The 23,961-nt window shown below is 44.8% G+C and overlaps 1 protein-coding gene across 1 annotated transcript in view; it reads left to right on the top strand.

Moving 5' to 3' along the window:
* The first annotated feature begins 4,812 nt into the window (after positions 1–4,812).
* Positions 4,813–23,961, top strand: part of amotl2a (angiomotin like 2a) — a 38,525-nt gene continuing 19,376 nt past the window's right edge. Inside the window, exons 1-3 of the mRNA XM_052018840.1 lie at positions 4,813–4,920; positions 9,606–10,411; positions 13,793–14,033. Coding sequence (XP_051874800.1) covers positions 9,630–10,411; positions 13,793–14,033 — 1,023 coding nt within the window. The 5' untranslated portion in view covers positions 4,813–4,920; positions 9,606–9,629. The remainder of the gene's footprint in view (positions 4,921–9,605; positions 10,412–13,792; positions 14,034–23,961) is intronic.

The raw sequence follows: 23,961 nt of genomic DNA, 5'->3' as shown, positions 1-23,961 counted from the left end.
TACTGAGGGTGTTTTGCATTGTCTGAGGCTAACAGGGATTGGCTGAAGGAGTTCAGGGTTGCACTTGACAAAGGCTACATTAGTGGATGTTGGTAATGGGGTTGATATGTTATTAGCAGCTTTTGGAAGATGTATTAAACTTGTTCTCTCAGGTGTACATAGAAATCCTATTTCAAATGGCAGGTAATTTATCCCTGGTATTGAGGCCAATATCTATTTCTCAGTAAACATTACTAAAAGTGACTATCTTGTCATTATCACTTTTCAGTACTACACAGATTTCCCATATTATTACGGTTACTAAATTTCAAAAGTACTTCATTGACAATAAAGTATTTAGGGAAGAGTGATCATACATAAAATTTTATATCAACGTTGAAAGTGATTTAGTTCAATCGGAAACTGGGGTCTTAAGTCCAAGTAAAGCATAGAGGCATGAGGTGTGAATTGACTATGGTGGATTGGGAAATTGCATTAAACATGGCAGTAGATGAGGAATAGCTAATATTTAAAGAATTAATGAATAGTTTACAACATTTATATATCTATTTAAGACACCAAAACAAAACATTAAGAAAATTAGTCCAACATTGGCTAACAAAAGTTAAAGATCAAAGAAAGAGTTTAGAGTGTTGTCCAAATGAGCAGCAAGCCTGAGGACAGGGAACTTCCCAGAATTCAGCAATGAAGGACCAAGATATTGATGTGAAAATGGAATTTCAGAATAATCTAACGAGAAACATAAAACCAGACCTTAGGTATTTGTAAATGAAAAGATTAGCACAAGCAAGTGCCTTTGCAGAATGTCCCTTACAGACTGAGACAGGAGAAATTATACTGGGGAATGAGGATGTGGCACAGAAGTTAAACAAATATTTTGTGTCTTTCTTCATGAAAGACAGAGAACCTCCCAGAAATCATGAAGAACAACAAAATGAAAGAAATTAGTACTGGGGAAATTAAGTAATGGAGAAATTAATGGGACTGAGAGTTGATTAATTCCCAGGACCCAATAAACTGGATTTTGACAAAGGATGTGCGTGATGTCGTGAGACGCACCGGTGTCCACGCATTGTGGAACTGTTCCCAGAGATTAGAAGGTAGGAAAGGTGATTCGACTATTAAAAAAAGAGAGCGAGAAAACAAGAAACCACAGACCAGTTAACCTGACATCAGTAGTAGAGAAAAAGGCTAGAGTCTATAATTAAGGATATAGTAAGTCTCACGTCAGTGGCAGGGAAGCTGTTGGAGAGGATTCATAGGGATAGGATTTATGATCATTTGGAAAGCCATGGGCTAATTAGGGACAGTCAGCATGACTTTGTTCGGAGCAGGTCATGTCTTACTAACTTGATTGAGTTTTTCAAGGAGGTGACCAAGGTGATCGATTAAGGTAGAGCAGTGGATGTTGTCTACATGGATTTTAGTAAGGCATTCAACAAGGTCTCTTATGTTATACTCATCCAGTAGATTAAGATGCATGGGATGCACGGTGACTTGGGCGTTTGGATTCAGAATTGGTGTGCCCATAGAAGACAAAGGGTAGTGGTCAATGGGTCTTATTCTGGTTGCAGGTCCATGACTAGTGGTGTTCCATAGGGATCTGTACTGGGACCTCTGCTGTTTGTGATATATATAAATGACATGGATGAAAACGTGGGTGGGTGGGTTTGCAAGTTCGCAGATGACACAAAGATTGGTGATGTTGTGGATGGTGTAGAAGGTTGCCAATGGATGCAATGGGACAGAGATCAGATGCAGATTTGGGTGGAGAAATGGCCAATGGAGTTTAATCCTGGCAAGTGTGAGTTGGGAGATCAAATGTAAAGGGACAGTTCATAGTTAATGGCAGGACTCTTAACAGCGTTGATGTGCAAAGGAATCTTGTGGCCCAAGTCCAAAGCTCGCTGACAATGGGTGCACAAGTTGATAGTGTGGTAAAGAAGGCATATGGCATGCTTGGCTTTATTGGTTCAGATATTGAGTTCAAGAGTCAGGAAGTTATGTTACAGTTTTATAAAACTCTCAGATTAGTCTGCATCTGGAGTATTGCATTCAATTCTGGTCACCCCAATATAGGAAGGATGTGGAGGCTTTGGAGAGGGTGCAGAAGAGATTTACCAGGATGCTGCCTGGATTACAGAGCATGTGCTATAAGGAGAGATTGGACAAACTAGGATTGTTTTCTCTGCTGTGGTAGAGTCTGAGGGGATAGAAGTTATAAAATTATGAGAGGCATAGATGGAGTAGTCAGCTGGTATCTTTTTCCCAGGGTCGAAATGCCTAGTACTAGAGGGCTTGCATTTAAGGTGAGAGAGTGTAAGTTCAAAGGAGATGTACGGGGCAAGATATTTTACACAGAGAGTGGTGGGTGCCTGGAATGCACCGCCAGGGGTGGTGGTGGAGGCAGATATGACAGAGGCACTTAAGAGGCTCTTAGATAGGTACATGAATATGCAGAAAATGGAGGGATATACAGGCAGAAAGGATTATTTTAGTCAGGGATCATTAACTTAATTAGTTTGGCACAACTTCATTGGCCGAAGGGACTGTTGCTGTGCTGTACCAAGGTGCATAGAAAATACTTATACGTTTGGGCAAAGTCTGCATGAATTTATAACAAGGGGAAATTTGACTAATCTGACTGTTTGTTTGAACATGTAACTGGCAGGGTACATGGGGAACCAGTGGATATGATGTATTTGGACATTCAGAATGCCTTCAAAAAGATGTCACACCAGAAATTGTAAAACAAAATTACAGCAAATGGAATTGGGAATGATGTATTGGGAAATGGTTAATAGGCAGAAATAAATGGGTAATTTTCAGGATGGGAGGTGGTGACCAATGAGGGGCTGTAAGGCTCCATGATGAAGCCTCAGCTGTTCACAGCCTATGCCATTGATTTGATGAGGAATCCAAGTTTGTTAATGATACAAGGCTTGGTGGCAGTATGAGTTGTGAGGAGGATGCAGTGAGGCTTCGGGTGTATGGACAGACTGAGTAATTGGAAGAAGTCATAGCAGAAGGAATATAAAGAATTGAGATCATCCACTTTGTTAGAAAATATAGAAAGACAGAGTTCTTTATAATGGCAAGAGATTAAAAGGTCTTGTTCAGAGGGCCAGAGTGTTCTTGCACACAAATCATTGACAGTTAATGTAATGCATACCAATGAATTAGGAAGGAAAATGGTACATTGGCCATTATTGTAAGTGGATTTGAGTACAGGAGTTGACATATCTTGCTCCAATTACACAAAACCCTGGTGGGAACACTCATGAAATATTTATGTACAGATCTGGTGTCCCAACCTGAGGATGGATATACTTGCAAAAGAGGGAGTGCAGTCAAGTTTCACCAGTTTGATGATTCTCTTTCTGCCTTAATAGCCACCTCATTGACCAAGCTTTAGGACATCTGCAATATCACTTCCTCAGAAGGTTTAGTGTGATTGATGATATCCCAGTGCACTGCCTAATGACATGAGCAGTCTTCAGGCACTATGTAAATGTAAGTTGTTGTTTGTATTGTCGAGAGTGATACAAAAGGCAGCATGCCTTTGAAAGGTGTTGGTGTGAATGTGATGTACAATATTTGCAAAGCACTGGGTCTCTCTTCCTACAGACCCCTTATCTAAATTTATTTCACCAGGGGTATAATCTTGTCTTTAGGCTTGGTGCAGCCAATGCAATGCCTTTGTGGGGAAGGACTGTAGTCTAAGGGGCTGGCTCCTATGTAGCATCTTTGGTGTGTATCATCCAAAGAGGCCACACTGGTGGCAATGGTGCCTTGCACATAGAATGTGCTAACACTCCAAATGTATAGACCTGATAACACTATAAATGTGTAGACTAGTCAACACCATGAATGTAAAGAAAGATATGCATAGCTTTTGTATTTCTTGTGAATAAATTTTGATGAATAAATTTTATTTGAAACTTTAAAAAAATCTGGTCTTTAATCCCTCCCCTCACTCCACCTTGCTCATTATTGATCTACTGAAGCTGTGTCAGGAATCACCAGAACTGTGTGATGTCATTCATTATAATTAACTATCAGGTATCATTTCAGTTTAGAAGCTTTCATGTTAGTCAAACCTATCAGTTTTAGCAATACCAGAAGGCCCCAGCCTCCTTCCTTCAGCAACCCACTGAGGTTGAATGGAGCCAAGTGAGTGCAGTGCCACCCACAATGGTAGAGGAGAGGCCAGTCTCCGGCCTGGGACAACCTGCAGATGGACAGTGAGGGAAAGGGTGTCTGTCACAGATGTGTGGGATGTGTGATTGGGTCTGAAACCCGTTGTGGGATTCGTCACAGTTCGGGGTGAGATGGACATTGGTTTGGGAGGCTACTGTTTATATTTTGTCATGAACATTTCTATGTGCAACTGGTTAGTTAACAGATCACATTTCCTGGGTTTGGAGATGGTATTCCATCAAAGGGTTAATCTTGAGCTCTGAGAACAGGTTCACCTGCACCAAAGTCGAAAGGTTTTCGCCAAAGTTCCACAAACGTTGCCCAGGATTGTACCAGCCCGATCGTCCAGACCGTGTTAAGTCCCGCCGGGTGCTCCCTGACAAACGAGAGCATAGGAAGAGGGATGGGCATTCAGTGAGGCTCCGGCTGCCTGTGAGGATGACTCCCTGCACCCTGCACACCCTGGTGTGGAGGGGGTTCCGATTCACCCCATTGCCCGGGTTCTCTTGTGCCGAGCTGTGAGACCGTGGTGTGGCGTGGCGTGTGCCCCCTGCAGGTTCAGCCCGGCCGCTTTGATAGACCGAGGAACATTCCTGACATTCCAGCTGCTGCCTCGATCCCCGGCGCACGTCGGCACGCAGTCATTCTCCAGCTCGCTGGCGCACGGGTAGTGCGCTCCCTCAGCTCCCTCCTCTCCGCTCCCTGCACTCCAGTTACAAGGTGAGGTACAGCTCCTGCTCGTTACTGTGGTCGGATTCCCCCGCGGGACAACGTCCGGGCTTTAGCACTGTCCACCAACTTCATTCGACTTTACATTGTACTCGGGGAAGTTTTACAGATTGTCTCCGCGGGTGATCGGGCTTCTGATACAGGAGTCCCCCAGGGAACCTATCACTGTCTACATAATAATGGGTACATGTTGGGTCCGAGTGATTCCTCTCCCGGTGCCCCTTCCCCGCGGATTCTGCTGTCTGCGCTTCTCCTCACTGGTAAATGATGTCAGTGGACAAGAATGTGCCAAGTGAAAGCGGCGGCCGGAGGAATTACTGAAGGGGGTAGCGAAGGCTGCAAACTATAATGTGCCCCGTCCGAGCGGGGAGCGATTCTAGATCCAGCAATGTTGCAGGTTATAAATGTTAACAGCGTGTTGGCAAAGATTGCATATTATAGAATATTCATCTCGTAACCGGAGATTACAAAATGTAATGGTAAATATAACAGGTTATAAGGAACGCATTAACGTCGTTTCGGTAAAAATTTGCAGATTAAGAAATAGTAACAGTATTGGTGAAGTTTCAGATATCAAATTGTCCCCCATTTTAACTATGCTGTATAGCAAAGATTATAGATTAAATATTGTCATTGTAATAGTTAAAGATGATAACAAGTATTCGCATTGTACCTGTGTTAGTTAAGAGCCACAGAAAATTAAATCAGTAATGGGTCTTCCTTCAAAGAAAACTCATGGAAAGAATGTAATCATAATTTGTCCTTTTTCTTAACGATTTGACCCTCCTGGAACTGAAGGCACAGACATTCTTTGATAATCCTTATAGATGTTGGTTGGATGAATGTTTTCTCGTGTGCAAGACTAGAATTCTTGGTGGAATACGTAGGAAGAATATATTTAAAATCCAAAGATATTTGGGCGACGAATAAATGGCTCTTTCGGCTGGCTGGAGCGTTTAGTTGGCAGGTTATCAGGTTCGGGTGCGGTGGGCTGAGGTGTTTCCACATTGCAGTGGAATGTGTGGCTTGCCCTGGGATTCTGCAGGTAGGTGAATGAGCCTTTGTTTTGGAAACCTTCAGGAATGCAGCTCCTCTTATAAGTCTGTTGTGTTTTATCAGTGGCCCCATTCAGGGATAATCAGACTCAACTGAGAAGGAATGTTTCCCTCCTTCCAGTGGAGGGGGTTTGTGTATCCACACGACTATCTGCAGATCTGCATTTCTCTACCAACAAATGTATTTTGTAAGCAATGGCTTTTCCCTGTGAATGTATATTCGTGTGGTTAGAAATGGTAATTACGTAGAATCTAGTTAAACATTTGGTGCTTTTTGCAGCTAAGATTGCAGAGTTCAAGTGCTATTAATTTGCAATAAAATCAGAACCCCAGGTCCAAGAGAGAAGTAAAGTTGGGCTCTTTTCACTCTTAAGCATTCTAACTGAATGGGTTCCTTGGTAAATTCTATGTTCTACTTGTCCTTTCAAAAATCAAGGTTACTTGCACTCCTGAAAGTGTTGCAATTTCTCTGAGTCCTCTTTCCAGCTTGTGGTGTTTGAAATAACCAACACAAGATGTTATAAGAAAAAGCTTTCAACAATAGAAAAAGCAGCTTTAAGAAAGATAAAATGCATATGGTTTTAATTGTTGAAGCTGGTAGGGAAAAAAATCGCTCTATTTAGTTCTCATTCTCCACATTTTATTGCTGGAATTTCCTGCAGGATATTCAGACTAATGTTTGCTCAGTCTCCCTTCAGCCAAATTCCTCCAGCTCTTCCTTCACCATCCTGTCACTTCATGCTTACAACTTAATGCCTCACATTCCTCAAATTCATGTCATTATCTGATGATGATAAAACAACTAGCCCAAGCACAGAGGTGGAGTCTTGTAGGGAGACAACTCCCAGGGAGGTTCTCCTGTGTGGCACTGAGCTGGGGGAGACTTAGTAACTCAGTGTGACATGCCTGGTGCTGCTAAATTGTATCGTCTCACTTTTCTTGGAAGAAAAAAATGTAAAAAGACATGGAACAGTGCAGCCCAGGCCCTTCAGCCCACTATGTCTGAGCCAATGATAATACCAATTTAAACTGCACATCATCCATAACTGCAATTGGTCCATATCCCTCCATTCCCTACCTGTTCATGTGTCTAAATGCCTCTTAAATGTTGTTATTGTACCTGCTTCCACCACCTCTCCTGGCAGCACATTCCAGGCACCTACCACACTCTGTGTAAAACAACTTGCCTTGTAAATCTCCTTTAAACTTTCCCCTTCTAACCTTTAAGCTATGCCTCTAATAATTTTATAAACTTCCATCAGGTCACCTCAGCCTCTGACGCTCCAGAGAAAACAATCCAAATTTGTCCAACCTCTCCTGATAGCTAATACATTCCAATCCAGAGACCATTCTGGTGAACCTCCTCTGCACCCTCTCCAAAGCCTCCATATCCTTCCTGTAATGTGGCAACTAGAATTGCACACAGTACTCCAAATGTGGCCTGACCAAAGTTTTATACATCTGCAATCTGACTTTCTGACTTTAATACTAAACATCCCGGTCAATGAAGGCAAGCATGGCATACACCTTCTTTACCACTCTATGTACTCAGGATTTATAATAGAGTGGGATTGGTAGGTTGTCCAGCATTGTGGTACCCCTTACTCTGAGCTCAGAAGTAACTTCAGAGGTTGCTTGCTCTCAAGGTTAAATAGCTATTGTAGTGGTTGCTACCGCGGAATAAAACAAGACTCTACTCGGAGGATTGCCAAACAGAACTGGTTTATTTTCCCGCCTTGTGCGGGCCCTTTAAGGGAGAAAAACTCCCGCCCAAAAAAAACCGGCAATGACGTAAGTCCTACGTCATCAGGACTTTCCCGCGCGCGGGTTCTCCCCGTCGCTCGGAAAGACGAGGCCCGCCGCCATCTTGGGCCTCGTTGCTCCGACACCACGCGACCCGACTGCCGAGCCGGTTCGCCCGACTAGACGGTGAGTCGCCACACTATGTTAATTTTACAACACAATCAATGTTGTAGATGTCAACATTAAATAATGAGGAATAATGGCCTTGGATAAGGAGAGAGCTTGTAGTTTGGTACAGTAGGTGAGGGTTTCCGTTACAGGAGAGGATTGGGCTGGGGATCTTCGGGAAAAGGTTAAGTGCCATTCAATGACAGGTGCTCAAAATAATGAAAGGTTTTGACAGAGTAAATAAGAAGAAATTGTTTCCATGGGGGTCAGAAATGAGAGGAAACAGATAATTGGCCAATGAAGTGGTTACTTACACATTGAATTGTGCTCTTGAATCTGAGGTCTGAAAGGGCTGAGGAAATAGATTGAAAAGTAACATTCAAAAGGCGTTAACATTTGGATTCAGAAACAGGAAGTTTGCAGGGCTCATGGGAAAGAAAATCAGAACATGAGAAACAAAGAGAAGGAGGTCATTCATCCTTCCCTGCTCCACCACTCAATACAATCACAGCCTATCCACCTCAGCCACTGACCCCACACCCCTTGATTCTCTCAGTAATTGAAACATCGATTGATTTTTGCCTTGAGTATGCTCAGTCACCGAACCCCCATATCCATTGTGGACAGAGAATTCCAAAGGCTCACCACCTCTGGATGTAGAATTCTCATCTGTGGTGAACAGCCGAGCCCTTAATTTGAGACTGACCTGGTGCTGGACACCTAAGCCATGGGAAATGACATCCCTGCTTCCACCCTGTCAGGTCTTGTAAGGATATTATTTCAATGAGATCACTTCTCATCCTTCTAGAGAGTATGGGTCCCCTTCTGCTTAACCTCTCCTTGCGAGACAATCTGTAAATCAAGGATCCAAACTGGTTGCACTCCCTCCGTTGCAAGTATATCTTACGTAGGGAGACCAGACTTGTACACGATATACCAGGTACGGTCTCACCAGTGGCCAATATAATTGGAGCAAGATACCTTTACTCTTGTACCCAAACCAGGACAAAATGGGAGAGTGGAAGTAATTAAATGGCTCATTCAGGGGTTTCACTGCCTCGATGGTAAAAATGGAGTGCTGTTCTTATGATTCTAAGAAATAAACAGTTTGAAATAAACTTAAACTGGCCTCTGAATCAATGGAGCGGGGATTTACAGCCCTGACCCTCTGAATGAAGAAAGGTTGAGACTGGCTGAACCTCACTGAGGTTCAGAAGAATTTGAAGAGGTCTCACTGTGTGGGATTGACAGGGTGGATGGTGAACAGGCCCTTCGACCCGCTGAGTCAGCGCTGACTATCGAGCACACAATTTTACACTAACCCTCCCCTAACCCATTTTGTTATCCTCTGGCTGAAGAAACTCAGGGACCAATGTCCCGGGACTGGAAGTTAGGGCTGAGGTGGGGATAATTGTCCCTAGGTAGAAGTGTCGTAAATCTTTAATCGTCGGTCTCCCAGAAGGATGTGGTTGTTCACTCACTGAGTACATTCATGGCTGAGATTGACATAATTTGCACACTAGGTAGATAGAAGAGTGAGGGTGGCCCCTGTCTGAACTGGGTGGGGAGCAGGTAGTACACTCACAAGCCGACGACCTGTAAAATGGCCATCTGTATACAGTGTTGTACGTGGGACCTGTATGCTGGTGTCTGTGTGTGAGTTCCCTGTGCCAGTGTCCGTGAACCTCATTGGCTTGTTTTGTGTTTCAGAATCAACCCCAGAGCAAAGGCAGGATGCGGACTGCAGAAGACTCGTCAGGTACGGTCCTCCACCGGCTAATCCAGGAGCAGCTGCGCTATGGCAACCTGACGGACAACCGGACACTGCTGGCCATCCAGCAGCAGGCGATGAGGGGTGGGACGGGCAGCCCCCGCTCCTCGCTGGAGAGCCTCACACAAGAGGAGTGTCAGATCGTGCAGCATTCCACGCGGCAGGAGCCACAGGGCCAGGAGCACCAGGGAGACCTCTCGCACTCGGAGAACCTCCTGCATCATCTGCATCAGCTCCAGCTGAACGGGGAGGCGCTGCCATCCTATGAGGAGGCCAAAGCCCAGTCCCAGCTTCTGGCTGGACACAGGCAGCAGCAGACCACCTACCCAGCCACCGAAACCCACCCGACCTCAGCCCAAGGCAGAGCCCACCAGGACCTTCACAGTGACGCCCTCAAGGAGCTGAAACACGGGCACGTGCGCTCCCTCAGCGAGAGGCTGATGCAGCTTTCTCTGGAGAGGAATGGAGCCAAAGCCCCAACCACCATGAGCTCTTCGCACAGTTTCCCCCAGCTCTCGAAACACCACAAGCAGCCAGTGGGGACAGGGTACCAGGGGCACTGCCAGACTGTGGAGCACCGCGGGCCTCCTCCAGAATACCCCTTCCACGCGAAGCTGACCGCTCCTGTACTTCCTCGTTCCCAGCAACAAGGACACCTCTACAATGAGGCCTCCACTCCGTGCTCTGACGGACAGCACATGGGCACCAATAGGCATGGCTACTGCACCCAAGGACAATCTCCCAGGTAACCTTGCTGTAAATGTTGTCACCAAAATCAGTCTGACCCAGTAGAGGTGGGGTGGTTGGGATTGCATCACAGAGTGCCCAAGGTCCCTGACTTCATCCCAGCTCCGTGCTGGATTAGCGGCTGATAACAATGGTCCTGCAGGTGTTGCAGGGGGGAGGGGAGATTGAAGGACCCCCAGCTCTGGTTACTGCCCAGAGAGATCGGAAGACAAATTTATGTGTTTATGGGCGTCTAGCAAGACGTGAGGGCTCTGTCCCAAAACCCTGGCTCCAACTATGAATCAGAACATGGGGATAATTGGGGGAGGGAGGAGAGAGGGTTGTGAAGGAGATGCCAGGTTACTCCATCAGGCACTGGAGTAAAAGCACCCCCCAGTAATTCCTTGGTGTGCCTGTGTGGTAGGATCCATCTCTCAATTCGTACTTTTTTACTGTAAATTGCATTCAGGAAAAAGGGAATAAAATGAGAATATGTTCACCAACTGGTGATCAAAGAGGGAGATTCCAGAGGGTGGATGAGACAAGTGAACAATTACCATTACTGGAACCATGTCTTAGGAATGTTTTACCATTACTGGAACCATGTCTTAGGAATGTTTGCTGCAGTTTCAGTACTAATTATTGGTAGTTATGGACTGATTGCTATCTCTCTATCTGGCCTCAGCCAACTTGCAAGAGCAATTATGCAGGGGTCAGGGGTTATTTCTAATGTTTGTTCTCATTTCAGCATCCATTCAGAGTGGTCTAACAGGGTAAGGGAGTCATTAACTGTCACATTGGTAGTGTCACCACTGAGTGGCCCATTTAAGTAATCATGTAGTTCAAAATGTTTCCCTAAAGTAATGAATTTCCTTTAGCTCATCCCCTTTCTGCCATGCCTTCTGTATTTTGGCTACTAAATACTTGTTTGGGTGAATACATGAAAGAGGAAGTAGTGTGGAACTTGTGGCTTGCACTGAGTGACAAAGTTGGATGAGGCATAAAGAGAGCTGGTCCTCCCAGTGGAATGAGCAGGCAGATTCAGTTCTGTAGTCTGCAAGTCTTATTAGATCTTATCTAAAGATGTACGGGTAGGTTAATTTGGGGTTTAAAATGGGCAGCGCAGGCTCGTTGGGCCGGAAGGGCCTGTTACCACACTGTAAATAGAATTTTTAAAAAATTTATAGATATTCTGAGTGGGTTTCAGAAGATGGTTAAGTTTTCCTCATTGTATGTATTATTGTCAATGAAAGTCACTTAAGAAATAGAAACAAATTCTTACCTGTGTAATGAAGACATGGGGGAATGTGCTTTAGAGTTTTTAAATAATGATATTTTAATAACATTTTTATTATTTATATTTTAATAACATTTAATAATAATAATTTTTAAAATCATAATAATACAATTACCTGAGTATTGATATTAGGGCATTGCTGACTACCCCAAACGTCTATTTTACTCAACTAAAGACAAAAACAATATTAATTAAAACTACCAACATAGTGCCTCTCTGGCTACATGCTTGCTGTATGGATTTGGTTAAAATAAAAATTGGACTGTTATAGTGCAACAAACCATACAAAAGTGTGTCCGGTCACATTTGGCTGAGGTGGCCACTGGCAGGAAGCTATGACATTGGCCGTGGGAGATGTTAGAAGTGAAACTTCCAATCAGTAAGAGAGAGTCTGCAAACATCTTCTAACAGGTCACCTTCTGTTTTGTGTGCCAGGCAGTGTCAGTTGCAAGTCTCTTTCTCTCTTGCCCTCAGGCTATGAGTCAGGACTCACTTATTTTGCAGTGCTGTAGTAATTGGTGACCCAGAGGAAACCTGGCATGTGCTCTGTGTTTATTGGAGAAACACGTGCTGTTGGGCAGATGAACATCTGTTGTAGGTCTGTGACCACTCGCACTACATGCCAGAGTTGCACCTATTGGTTGTTAAAGAAAGCTGTGGACCACAAAGCCCACTGAGGTACAGGACCATCCTATATATGTGTAGCCCTGTCAATGTAACAAACAGTTCAAGGTGCTTCACAAAAGCATATTAAGGACATGGAACCACATAACATCAACAATAATAACTTGCATTTATATGGAGCCACTAATGTAATGAGATATCCCAAAGCACATAAGCATAAGGTACCACAGGGTCATAGCTAGTAGAGCCACTGCCTCACAACTCCAGCAACTCAGGTTCAATCCTGACATCCAGCACTGTCTGTGTGGAGTTTGCACATTCCCTCTCTGACTGCATGGGTTTCCTTCCACTTCCCAATGACATGCAGGTTGCTGGGTTAATTGGCCACTGTAAATAGCCCCTAGTGTGTAGGTGAGTGTTAGAATCTGAGAGAAGTTTATGGGAATGTGGAGAGAATAAAATAGAATTTGAGTAAGTGTGTGCTTGACGGTTGGCCTACGCTCAGTGGGCCGAAGGGCTTGTTTCTATCTTGTATGACTCTACAAAATTTGTAATATCAAAGAAACTGTGCTAAACTATGACAATGAGGATAGGGGATCAAAGTGTTAGTCAGAGGTTCCAGATCCAAGGAGCATCTCAAAGGAGGAAGGACTGGGTAGAAAGTTGAAGGGGGAGAGGAGGAGGAGCAGGGACAGACAGTGTTATGTACAGGAGAGGATAGAAGCAAATCAACATGTGGAACAGGCAAAGATTAGACTTGAAGTAAGCAGAATAATCAACACATAGAGGAAGCTAAACTTCTCCAGGAAGGGTAGCCACTATGTGTGATGGTGAAGAGCTTTAACAGAAAGGGCATATCAGTAGGAGGTTGACAGTAATGTTAAAGCACCCTGAAGATATAGCCTTGATATCACCCACCAAAGGAAGATTTTGAAGGCTGGGACAGCGTAATCCTCTTGCTTGATTTCATATCTCAGAAGAATGTCCTGTACTTGAGAACTCTGCTTACATCTTTGAAAGAATTGATGTTACATATTCTTCTTGTGAATAAATTGCTTTAAGTTTGCAAAGTGGTTAACAATCTGTGCAAAGTCATTAATGCTAATGATTTAAGGGTAATCCTGGTTTATCTGGATGGGAATGTTTGTTACATTGCTAGGAGGTTTTAGTCTGTTCTCCCATCCCACTGATGGAATTCAATAACATTTGTATACAATTTGGCAGTGCCACTTCAGGTTCCTATTGTAATGGCTTCACTACTCAGGTAAATTAAAGAATGCAATTCAGTGTTTTGATTCAGTCAAGGCTTTCTTTTCAAATGGAACCTTTGTTTGTGGTTGAGCTAGATGTGATGCAAACGCCCTGAGCCAAATACTGAAGCAAAAAGGGAGGCTGTGATGACAGAGTGCAAGGTGACATTCCAGAGAACTGAACCCATCATGACGTGATGTTGTGTGTTTATGTCATTGTTTTGCTCAGGGTTACTCAGGCTGAAGTATTACATCCTGCCCAGCAGCAGAGACATAGCCTCCTGGCTTCCCCACAAATGGAGGCTGTGGCAGTTATTGGGGCTCCATGTGACAGCACCCACATTGTACCTGTGGACCACGTGGCATTGATAAACCGTGCCCAGCAAATGGTGGAGATGTTGCTGAAGGAAAATGAAAACCTAAAGAAAGAGCTGGATGGGCACACTGAAAAATCAGTCAAAATCCAGAAGGTAAGAAGGAATGTTTTCACAAAGTGCATTACATCTGACTGGCATTGGGCCCTGGGACATGAAACATTGTCCGCAGCAGTCTCCACCCTCCCCTGGGTTTTAGTTCTGGGATCCTTGGCTGGCTGAGGAGTCCGGTCTGGATCCACAGGCATGCTGGCAATTGTGCGACTGGGGTTGGAAGGCGAGACTGTGAGAAATTTGTCCTTTTTCTGGCTTTTACCTGTGACCTGGGCAAGGGAGTTTCCTCAAAGGTGGTTCCTTCTTGTCTTGCACATCTTCAGCATATAGACATGTCCTAGGCCCTGCTCCCAGTACGTGACATTCGTGTCACCTCTCTTGATGTTTGGTTGAAGTCTCACTGTTTACTTATAGAATCACAGCACATTCAGCCCATAATGTTGTGCTGACCATTAAAACTCGCCTAAGACTATCTAACCCCTTCCTCCCACATATCACTCTATTTTAAATTCCTCCATATGCTTATTTAGCAATCTCTTGAATTTTACCAATGTACCTGCCTCCACCACCACCCCAGGCAGTGCATTCCATGCCCCAACCACTTTCTGGGTAAAAAAACCCCCCTCTGATATCTCCCTTGAACTTTCCATCCATTAATTTAAAGCCATGCCCTCTTGTGTCGAGCATTGGTGCCCTGGGAAAGATGCACTGGCTGTCTACTCTATCTATTCCTCTTAATATTTTGTATACCTCTATTATGTCTCCTCTCATCCTCCTTCTCTCCAAAGAGTAAAGTCCTAGCTCCTTTAGTCTCTCCTCATAATACATACGCTCTAAACCAGGCAGCATCCTGAGTAAATCTCCTCTGCACCCTTTCCAATGCTTCCACATCCTTCCTATAATGAGGCGACCAGAATTGGACACAGTACTCTAAGTGTGGTCTAACCAGAGTTTTGTAGAGCTGCATCATTACCTCGCGGCTCTTAAACTCGATCCCACAACTTATGAAAGCTAACATCCCATAAGCTTTCTTAACTACCCTATCCACCTGTGAGGCAACTTTCAGGGACCTGTGGATAAGAAACCCTAGATCCCTCTGCTCCTCCACACTACCCAGAATCCTGCCATTAACTTTGTAATCCACCTTGGAGTTTGTCCCTCTGTACCACCTCACACTTCTCCAGATTGAACTCCATCTGCCACTTCTCAGCCCAGGTCTGCATCTTATCAATGTCCCTCTGCAATCTTCGACAGTCCTCCACACTATCCACAACAGCACCAACCTTTGTGTCATCTGCAAACTTGCCAACCCACCCTTCTACCCCTTTCTCCAGGTCATTAATAAAAATCATGAAAAATAGAGGTCCCAGAACGTATCCTTGTGGGACACGGCTAGTCACAGCCCTCCAATCTGAATGCATTCCCTCCACCACAACCCTCTGCTTTCTACAGGCAAGCCAATTCTGAATCCACATGGCCAAGCCTCCCCGGATCCCATGCCCTCTGACCTTCTGAAGAAGCCTACCATGTCAAATGCCTTACGAAAATCCATGTAGACCACATCTACTGCACTAACCTCATCAATCTGCCTGGTCACTTCCTCAAAGAACCCTATCAGGCTTGTGAGACGTGATCTGCCCTTCACAAAGCCATGCTGGCTGTCCCTGATCAGACCATGATTCTCTAAATGCCCATAGATCCTATCTCTAAGAATCCTTTCCAACAGCCCACCACAGACGTAAGGCTCCCTGGTTTATAATTCCCTGGACTATCCTACTACCTTTTTTGAATAAGGGGACAACATTTGCTATCCTCCAATCCTCCAGTACCACTCCTGTGGGCAACAAGGACTCAAAGATCATAGCCAATGGTTCAGCAATCTCCTCCCTCGCCTTGCAGGGCATCCTCACAAGATCACAAGGGAGCAGAAGTAGGCCATTTGGCCCATTGAGTCTGCCCCAAAGAAAAGGAAAAACGAAAAAGAAATGAGAAATTGGGAGGGGGGGGGAAACAAAAAAAATCCTAACCCCAATTTCCGGCCTTATCCCCATATCCCTTGATACCCCGAATATTTAGATATCTATCTACCTCTTCCTTTAATGCCTCCAATGATCTGGCCTCCACTGCTGTACGAGGCAAGGAATTCCACAATTTCACCATCCTCTGGCTAAAGAAATTTCTCCTCATCTCTGTTTTAAACCTGTACCCTCTAAATCTAAGATTGTGCCCTCTGGTCCTGACCTCACCCACCAAGGGAAACAGCTTGACCACATCTACTCTGTCCAGTCCTTTCAACATTTTAAATGTCTCTATGAGGTCCCCTCTCATTCTTCTGTACTCCAGTGAGTACAGTCTAAGAGCTGATAAACGCTCATCATACGTAAGCCCTTTCATTCCGGGAATTATCCTCGTAAATCTCCTCTGAACCCTCTCCAACATCAGCACATCTTTCCTAAGATATGGGGCCCAAAACTGTGCACAGTATTCCAAATGAGGCCTCACTAGTGCCCTGTAGAGCCTCATCAACACTTCCTTACTTTTATACACTATACCTCTCGAAATGAATGCCAACATAGCATTCGCTTTCTTTACCACTGATCCGACCTGGTGGTTAACCTTTAAGGTATCCTGCACGAGTACCCCCAAGTCCCTTTGTACTTCTGTACTTTGAATTTTCTCTCCTTCTAGATAATAATCTGCCCGTTTATTTCTGTTTCCAAAGTGTACAGCTGCACATTTCTCAACATTGAATCTCATCTGCCATTTCCTTGCCCATTCTCCTAAACTATCTAGGTCTCTCTGCAACCTTCCTGTCTCCTCAATACTCTCTACTCCTCCACCTATCTTGGTGTCATCCTCAATCTTAGCCACAAAACCATTTACTCCATCATCCAAATCATTAATGTACAAGGTAAAAAGAAGCAGCCCCAACACCGACCCCTGTGGAACACCACTAGTAACCGGCAGCCAACCAGAACAAGATCCTTTTATTCCCACCCTTTGCTTCCTGCCAACCAGCCAATGCTCCACCCATTCTGTTATCCTGCCTGTAATTCCATGAACTCTCATCTTATTAATCAGTCTCTTATGTGGCACCTTGTCAAAGGCCTTTTGAAAGTCTAAATACACAACATCTACCGCCTCTCCCTTATCCACCCTACCTGTGATTTCTTCAAAAAACTCCAATAGGTTGGTCAGGCAGGATCTTCCCTTCACAAAACCATGTTGGCTAGGACCTATCTTGCCTTGCACCTCTAGGTACTCCATAACCCCATCCTTGAGGATTGATTCCAATAACTTTCTCACCACTGACGTCAGACTAATAGGTCTGTAATTTCCTTTATGCTGCCTCCCGCCTTTCTTGTACAGCGGAACTACATTTGCGACCCTCCAGTCCTCCGGAACCATGCCGGAGTCTATCGATTCCTGGAAAATTATCATCAATGCCTCCGCTATCTCTAAAGCCACCTCCTTCAGAACCCGGGGATGCACCTCATCTGGTCCAGGAGACTTATTAGTCTTTAGCCCATTTAGTTTTCCTAGCACCTTCTCTCTAGTAATCTTAACTGAACTCAGTTCCATTCCATGAGACCCCTGACTAACCAGTATATTGCTGATGTCCTCCACAGTGAAGACCGATGCAAAATACTCATTTAGTTCTTCTGCCATCACTGTATCATCCATTATAATCTCTCCTGCACCGTTATCAATTGGTCCTATATCAACCTGTGTCTGTCTTTTACTCCTTATATATTGAAAAAAACTCAGTATCCTTTGGAATGTTATCTGCCAATTTCCTTTCATAATTCATCTTTTCTTTCCTAACGACCTCCTTAGTTTCTTTCTGCAGGTTTTTAAAAGTTTCCGTCTTCTGTTTTCCCACTAATTTTTGCTTCCTTGTATGCCCTCCCTTTTGCTTTTATTTTAGCCTTCACCTCTCTCTTTATCCATATTTGTGCCTTTTTTCCAATCAAAACTTTCTTTTTTCTTGGAACATATCTATCCTGCATTTTCCTTATTTTTTGGAGAAATTCCTTCCATTGCTGTTCCGCTGTCCCTCCAGCTAGTTTACTCTTCCAATCAATTTGGGCAACTCCTCTCTCATACCACTGTAATTTCCTTTGTTCCACTGAAATATCGATACACCAGTTATCAGCTTCTCCTTCTCAAATTTGAAACTGAACTCAATCATATTGTGATCACTAGTTCCCAATGGTTCCTTTACCTTTAGTTCCCTAATCACCTCTGGTTAATTACACAGCACCCAATCCAAAACAGCCGATCCCCTGGTGGGATTATCAACGAGTTGCTCCAAAAAACCGTCCCGTAGACATTCCACAAACTCACTCTCCTGAGATCTACTGCCTTGATGGATTTCCCAGTCCACCTTCATGTTAAAATCCCCCATAATTATCTTCACATTGTCACTCTGGCACGCTTTTTCTATTTCAAACTGCAACTTATCGTCCACTTCCTGACTGCTATTAGGGGGCCTATATATAACTGCTACTATTGTCCTTTTACCCTTGCTATTTCTTAGCTCCACCCATAAGGATTCCGCCTCTTCTGACCCAATGTCCTTCCTTTCTATTGATTTTATATCATTACTAACTATCATGGCCACACCTCCCCCTCTGCCTACTCGCCTATCCTTCCTATACACTGTGTACCCCTGGACATTCAGTTCCCAATCACATCCGTCATAAAGCCATGACTCGGTGATTGCCACAATGTCGTATTTATTAACCTGTAGTTGTGCCACTAGGTCATCTACTTTATTCCTAATGCTACGTGCATTTAAATATAGTACATTTAGTCCGGTATCTGAAATTGATTTTGTTGTACTTCTATTGTTCAGCAAATTATCCTGACTTTTCACCTGCCTGTCCTTCTTACCATCCTCACTACACACTATCTTAGACATGTTTCTACATACCTCATCCTCACATCCTGATTTGTTGTACTTCTATTGTTCAGCAAATTATACTGACTTCTCACCTGCCTGTCCTTCTTGCCATCCTCACTGCACACTGTCTTGGACTTGTTTCTATAAACTTCCTCCCTTACCCTAACATCTTGTATCCTAACATCCTGGTTTCCATCCCCCTGCCAGATTAGTTTAAACCCTCCCCAACAGCTAAATTAAACATTCCCGCCAGGATATTGGACCCTTTGGAGTTTAGGTGCAACCCATCCTTAGTGAATAGGTCATACCTCCCCCAAAAAAGGTCCCAATGATCCAGAAATCTGAAGCCCTGCCCCCTGCACCAGTCACTCAGCCACGCATTCATCTGCCAGATCTTTCTATTCTTTCTACCATTGGCACGTGGTACAGGTAGTAATCCTGAAATTACCACCCGTGAGGTCCTACTTCTCAACTTTCTCCCTAACTCCTTGTATTCCTCCTTCGGGACCTCTTCTCATTTTCTACCTATGTCATTGGTACCTACATGTACCAAGACTTCTGGCTGCTCACCCTCTCCCCTCAGGATATTCTGGACCCGGTCCGTGACATCCCGTACCCTGGTACCAGCGAGGCAACACACCATCCAAGATTCATTGTCAGTTTCACAGAATCTGTTATCCGTACCCCTCACTATAGAATCCCCAATAACCACTGCATTTCTCTTTCCCCACTGGACCACAGTACCAGGCACGGTGCCAAGGTCCCGGTTGCCGTGGTCTTCCTCTGTCAGGCCATCCTCTCCAACGGAATCTAAAATGAGATACCGATTTTCGAGGGGGGACCACCACAGAGGTACTCTCTACAAAGTCTTTATAACTTCTGTCTATTTCCTGTTCGCTCGCCCTAATCAGCCGAAGGTCATTGAGCTGTTGTTCCAGACTCTCAACCCAGTCCTTGAGGAGCCGCATTTGCAGATGTAGTTATCGGGGAGTCTGGTGGTCTCCCAGGGTCCCCACATCTGACAGACCAAACATAAGACCAACCCCAGATGCATACTGCTAAATACCACTGAGATAAATAAATAAACTAATAACTTACCCCCTCTCTATAAATCTCACCTCTTACCCGGTCTCGCCGAAGCCCGTTGAGCCAAAGCCCAAACCACTCTGCTCCGTCTCACTCAGCTGCCCGCTCTGATACTGCCTGCTGGATATGGCAGTCTTCTTTTTAAATCGCCCGCGCGCTTCCAAGTGATGTCACGCACCTGTGCAGTCACTCGCCACTATCCCGAACGCTGGAAAGAAAAAAAAACTCACTCCTCATTAATTTCCAGCAGTCTCCACTCTCTCGCTGCTGGAAAGAAAGCTGAAGGTAAACCTCCGACTTTTAAATCGCCTGCGCGCTTCCGAGTGACGTCATGCATCATTCTGTCAGGCCCTGGGGAATTATCTGTCCTAATATTTTCTAACAGCCCCAACACGTCCTCTCTCTTGATATCTACATGCTCCAGAACATTAACCTTACCAACACTGTCCTCAGCATCATCAAGGCCCTTCTCCTTGGTGAATACTGAAGAGAAGTATTCATTGAGGACCTCGCCCATTTCCACAGCTTCCAGGCACATCTTCCCACCTTTGTCTCTAATTGGTCCTACCTTTACTCTCGTCATCCTTCTGCTCATAAGTGCAAAAAGCCTTGGGATTTTCCTTAACCATACTCGCCAAGGCCTTTTCATGTCCCCTTCTTGCTCTCCTCAGCCCCTTCTTAAGTTCCTTCCTTGCTGCCTTATATTCCTCAAGAGAGCTATCTGATCCTTGCTTCCTAAACAGCCTTCTTCTTCCTAACTAGTTGTTCCACCTCTCTTGGTTCCTTCACCCTGTTATTCTTTCACCTTTCCAAAATCTGCCTCCCAATCTGCTCCTCAGTATCCCTGCTGCTACCGGAGGGCCTATAGAATACTCCCAGTAGAGTAACTGCTCCTTTCTTGTTCCTAACTTCCACCCATATTGACTCTAGAGAGGATCCTTCTACATTATCCACCCTTTCTGCAGCTGTAATAGAGTCCCTGACCAGCAACGCCATCCCTCCTCCTCTTCTCCCCCCCCCCCATCCCTTTTAAAACACTGAAATCCAGGAATATTCCGTATCCATTCCTGCCCTGGTGACAGCCAAGTCTCTGCAGGAGCCACAATATCATAGTTCCACGTATTTATCCAAGCTCTCAGTTCATCACCCTTATTCCTGATACTTCTTGCATTTAAATAAATGCACTTTAGCCCATCCACCTTTCTACTTTTATACCCTGTACTCTGCTTCTCCTTCCTCAAAACCTCTCTATATGTTAGATCTGACTTCTTCCACTGACCTACCCCTCCGGTTTCCATCCCCCTCGCAAACTAGTTTAAACCCTCCCGAACTGCTTCTACCATCCCTTTCTTCATTGGGGACTTGAGCATACAGCAACTACTGATGGGCATGCACCTGGCACACACACACAGTGCCCGCTCCACCTTGAGTGTGCACCTGGTGCGCGCGCGCGCACACACACACACACACACACACACACACACACACACACACACACACACACAGTGCCCGTTCCACCTCAGTAGATGTTGGATAATCATGGCCACAATACCTAAGGTGGTGGCCTCTGTTAGACCACCGATAATATTGCAACAATCTTCCTGGTTTACGCTGAGAACCTTCCAAGGAAAGTGCCAGTGCTGAGGTGTCACTCCTGGCAATGAATGTTTGCATTTCTTTAGCTCAGTCACCGGTCCTTTGGTTGTGGTTTCTCAGATCCCTCTTCAAGCCTCAATTTTGAACTAGTGTGAAGAAGGGTGGAAGAGGTAGTGTTCTCAGTGCTGCTGTCGTTGGACCCGTCCTAACTGTGGAGGGTAACGAGGCTGATGCCCCGCAAGCCTCATGGATAGTCTGTTTTAGCTCTTCCCAATCCTCCCCGACACTTGCATTACCACTTCCAGGTGGGATGTGGGCAGTTGTTCACTGAGGGCCTCCAGTTTGAAATGTAATCCTTCCTGTTCTTGGCGCAGTTCCTTGGGGTTGTGGATGACTGCTTCCACTCCACTTCTGAGGAGTGGGAGGTGCCTGTTCATGAACTATTTTCAGGTGGGATAGCTATTGCACATCAGTTGTCAGACATGGCAGGAGGTCCCAAACATGGAGACCAGGCTTGGACTTGTATATAGACACACAGAGAGGCAGTCTGTCCACATACGTACATTCACTCTTGCTCAAACTTCTTAACTGGCCTCCTCCCCATCACCTTTCTCAGTCCCTTGTTTTTCCACTCCCTCCCTCTCAACCTAATCCCCCTCCTCTCTCCCTTCCCTTCTTTCTCCCTCTCTACTCTCCCTCCCTCTACCCCCACCACTCTGCTCCCCACTCTCCAGCCATGGCCACTTATTTTTCCCTGGGATGAGGACACTTTGCACTCTCCCCAGGGTCCCAGTCGCTGGGCTTTCTTATCTCCAGCTAACTTGGGCCAAACCCCTACATTTCACCCCTGTATCTCCGCTGCCTTTGACAGTCCCAAGTGGACAAGAGCACTTATGTGTGCTGAACTGTGAAGCTGACTGCTGAGTGTATCCTGTTGTTGCGGACAAGACTGTGCAAATTCCCCTGTTATATCTTTGTCATTTGTGTTAGATAATTGTCACCAATGCACATCAACCAGACCCGGGGCTTGGAAACAGCCGGAGAACCCATGCTGCAGGGTTTGGCTGGGCTTGGTTGGCCAGTTTAGTGTTTTCAGACCTGTTTGATTCACCACTACAAATATCTGGCTCTAACAGTCTCACTTTGTAACCATATGCCTCCCTCTGCCTGTTTCTTTTCACACTTTGAACCATTCCTTGTTTTTATGACCTGTAATCTTATTTCACTGCTGTGAATGGGGTGACATTACCTGCTAAATATTTAATTTGATCTTATCTAATATGTTGGCCAATTTTCATTGATGAAAGGAATGCTCACTGAGTTTTTTAAATGTTGGCACTAACTTGGGCAAAATTGTTTGAACTATCATGTGTGACTGCTGTAACCAACACCTCCCTCACTTTGAGGACTAACACTGTAATCAATACATTTCTCCCTCACTACTGAAACCTGGTTAACAAGAAGCAATTGGTTTTATTTTGAGTTGTTAGTGGACAGAAAAGTCTGTTAATTTCACAGCATATCCTGAATTTGATAAAATGCTGTATTTACCTGGTTTCAGGGATGCATTAGGCTGCAAATTCTGCAAAAGGGAGGTCAGATTTAGCAACACCTTGAATCCTCCTGGAATCAGGATGGAATGTGTGTGATCACCAGGGAGGAACCTCCAGCTGTGAGCCAACCATTAGTTTTCACACAGGAATTTTGCCTGAGATCAGTCTGTAAACAACACAGAGCAAGTAGTGACCAGCAATGTTCTTTAAAACCTTTGAAGGATCTATGCCGAATATTGTCCCTGAACCTTTATCAGACTATTGCTTCATTGCTCCCTGGAAGGTTTCCAATCATATCTGAGACTATGAGACATTGTTCCTGATAAAAAAATGTACACTAACTCAGGCAAAATTGTTTGAACTATCTTATGTCTATAATAAGTGTGACAGCTGTAACCATAAATTCGCTGTTATTTACTGTTGTCTTACTTCAGCTGTAATGCCCAAATAATGAAAGTTGCCATGACTTGAGGAGGGGTTCAGCAGTTGTTGCTTTTCACATGAATGAGCCCCTTTCATTTGTGCTTCAGTCAGGTACAGGGAGACTTGTTGATGAGTTAGAAAGAGGGCCTGTGTGAAGCATGGCCGTTCCCACACTTTGCCTTTGGTGGAATGTCTGGGGATCATGTGTAGATTATGGGGATAGACAGGCTGCAGCGTGTTTGGTCAGGTCCCAGCGGCAACCCTCTGAGTAACTCAAGCACCAGCACCCCAGGTGAGTTGGCTGATCTTGGCCAGGGTAATGGAAGGCTTCTAGTGACCTCAGTGCCAGTGAGTCCGAAAACCAGCCTGCGTTCCTCATTTTTGATGTTGAAACAAGATTGAAAGT

This window comes from Pristis pectinata, chromosome 6, assembly GCF_009764475.1.
Source record: "Pristis pectinata isolate sPriPec2 chromosome 6, sPriPec2.1.pri, whole genome shotgun sequence".
NCBI classification, from domain to species: Eukaryota; Metazoa; Chordata; class Chondrichthyes; order Rhinopristiformes; family Pristidae; genus Pristis; species Pristis pectinata.
Note: the sequence above shows the minus strand (reverse complement) of the source record. Positions and strands in the feature narration are given on the sequence as shown.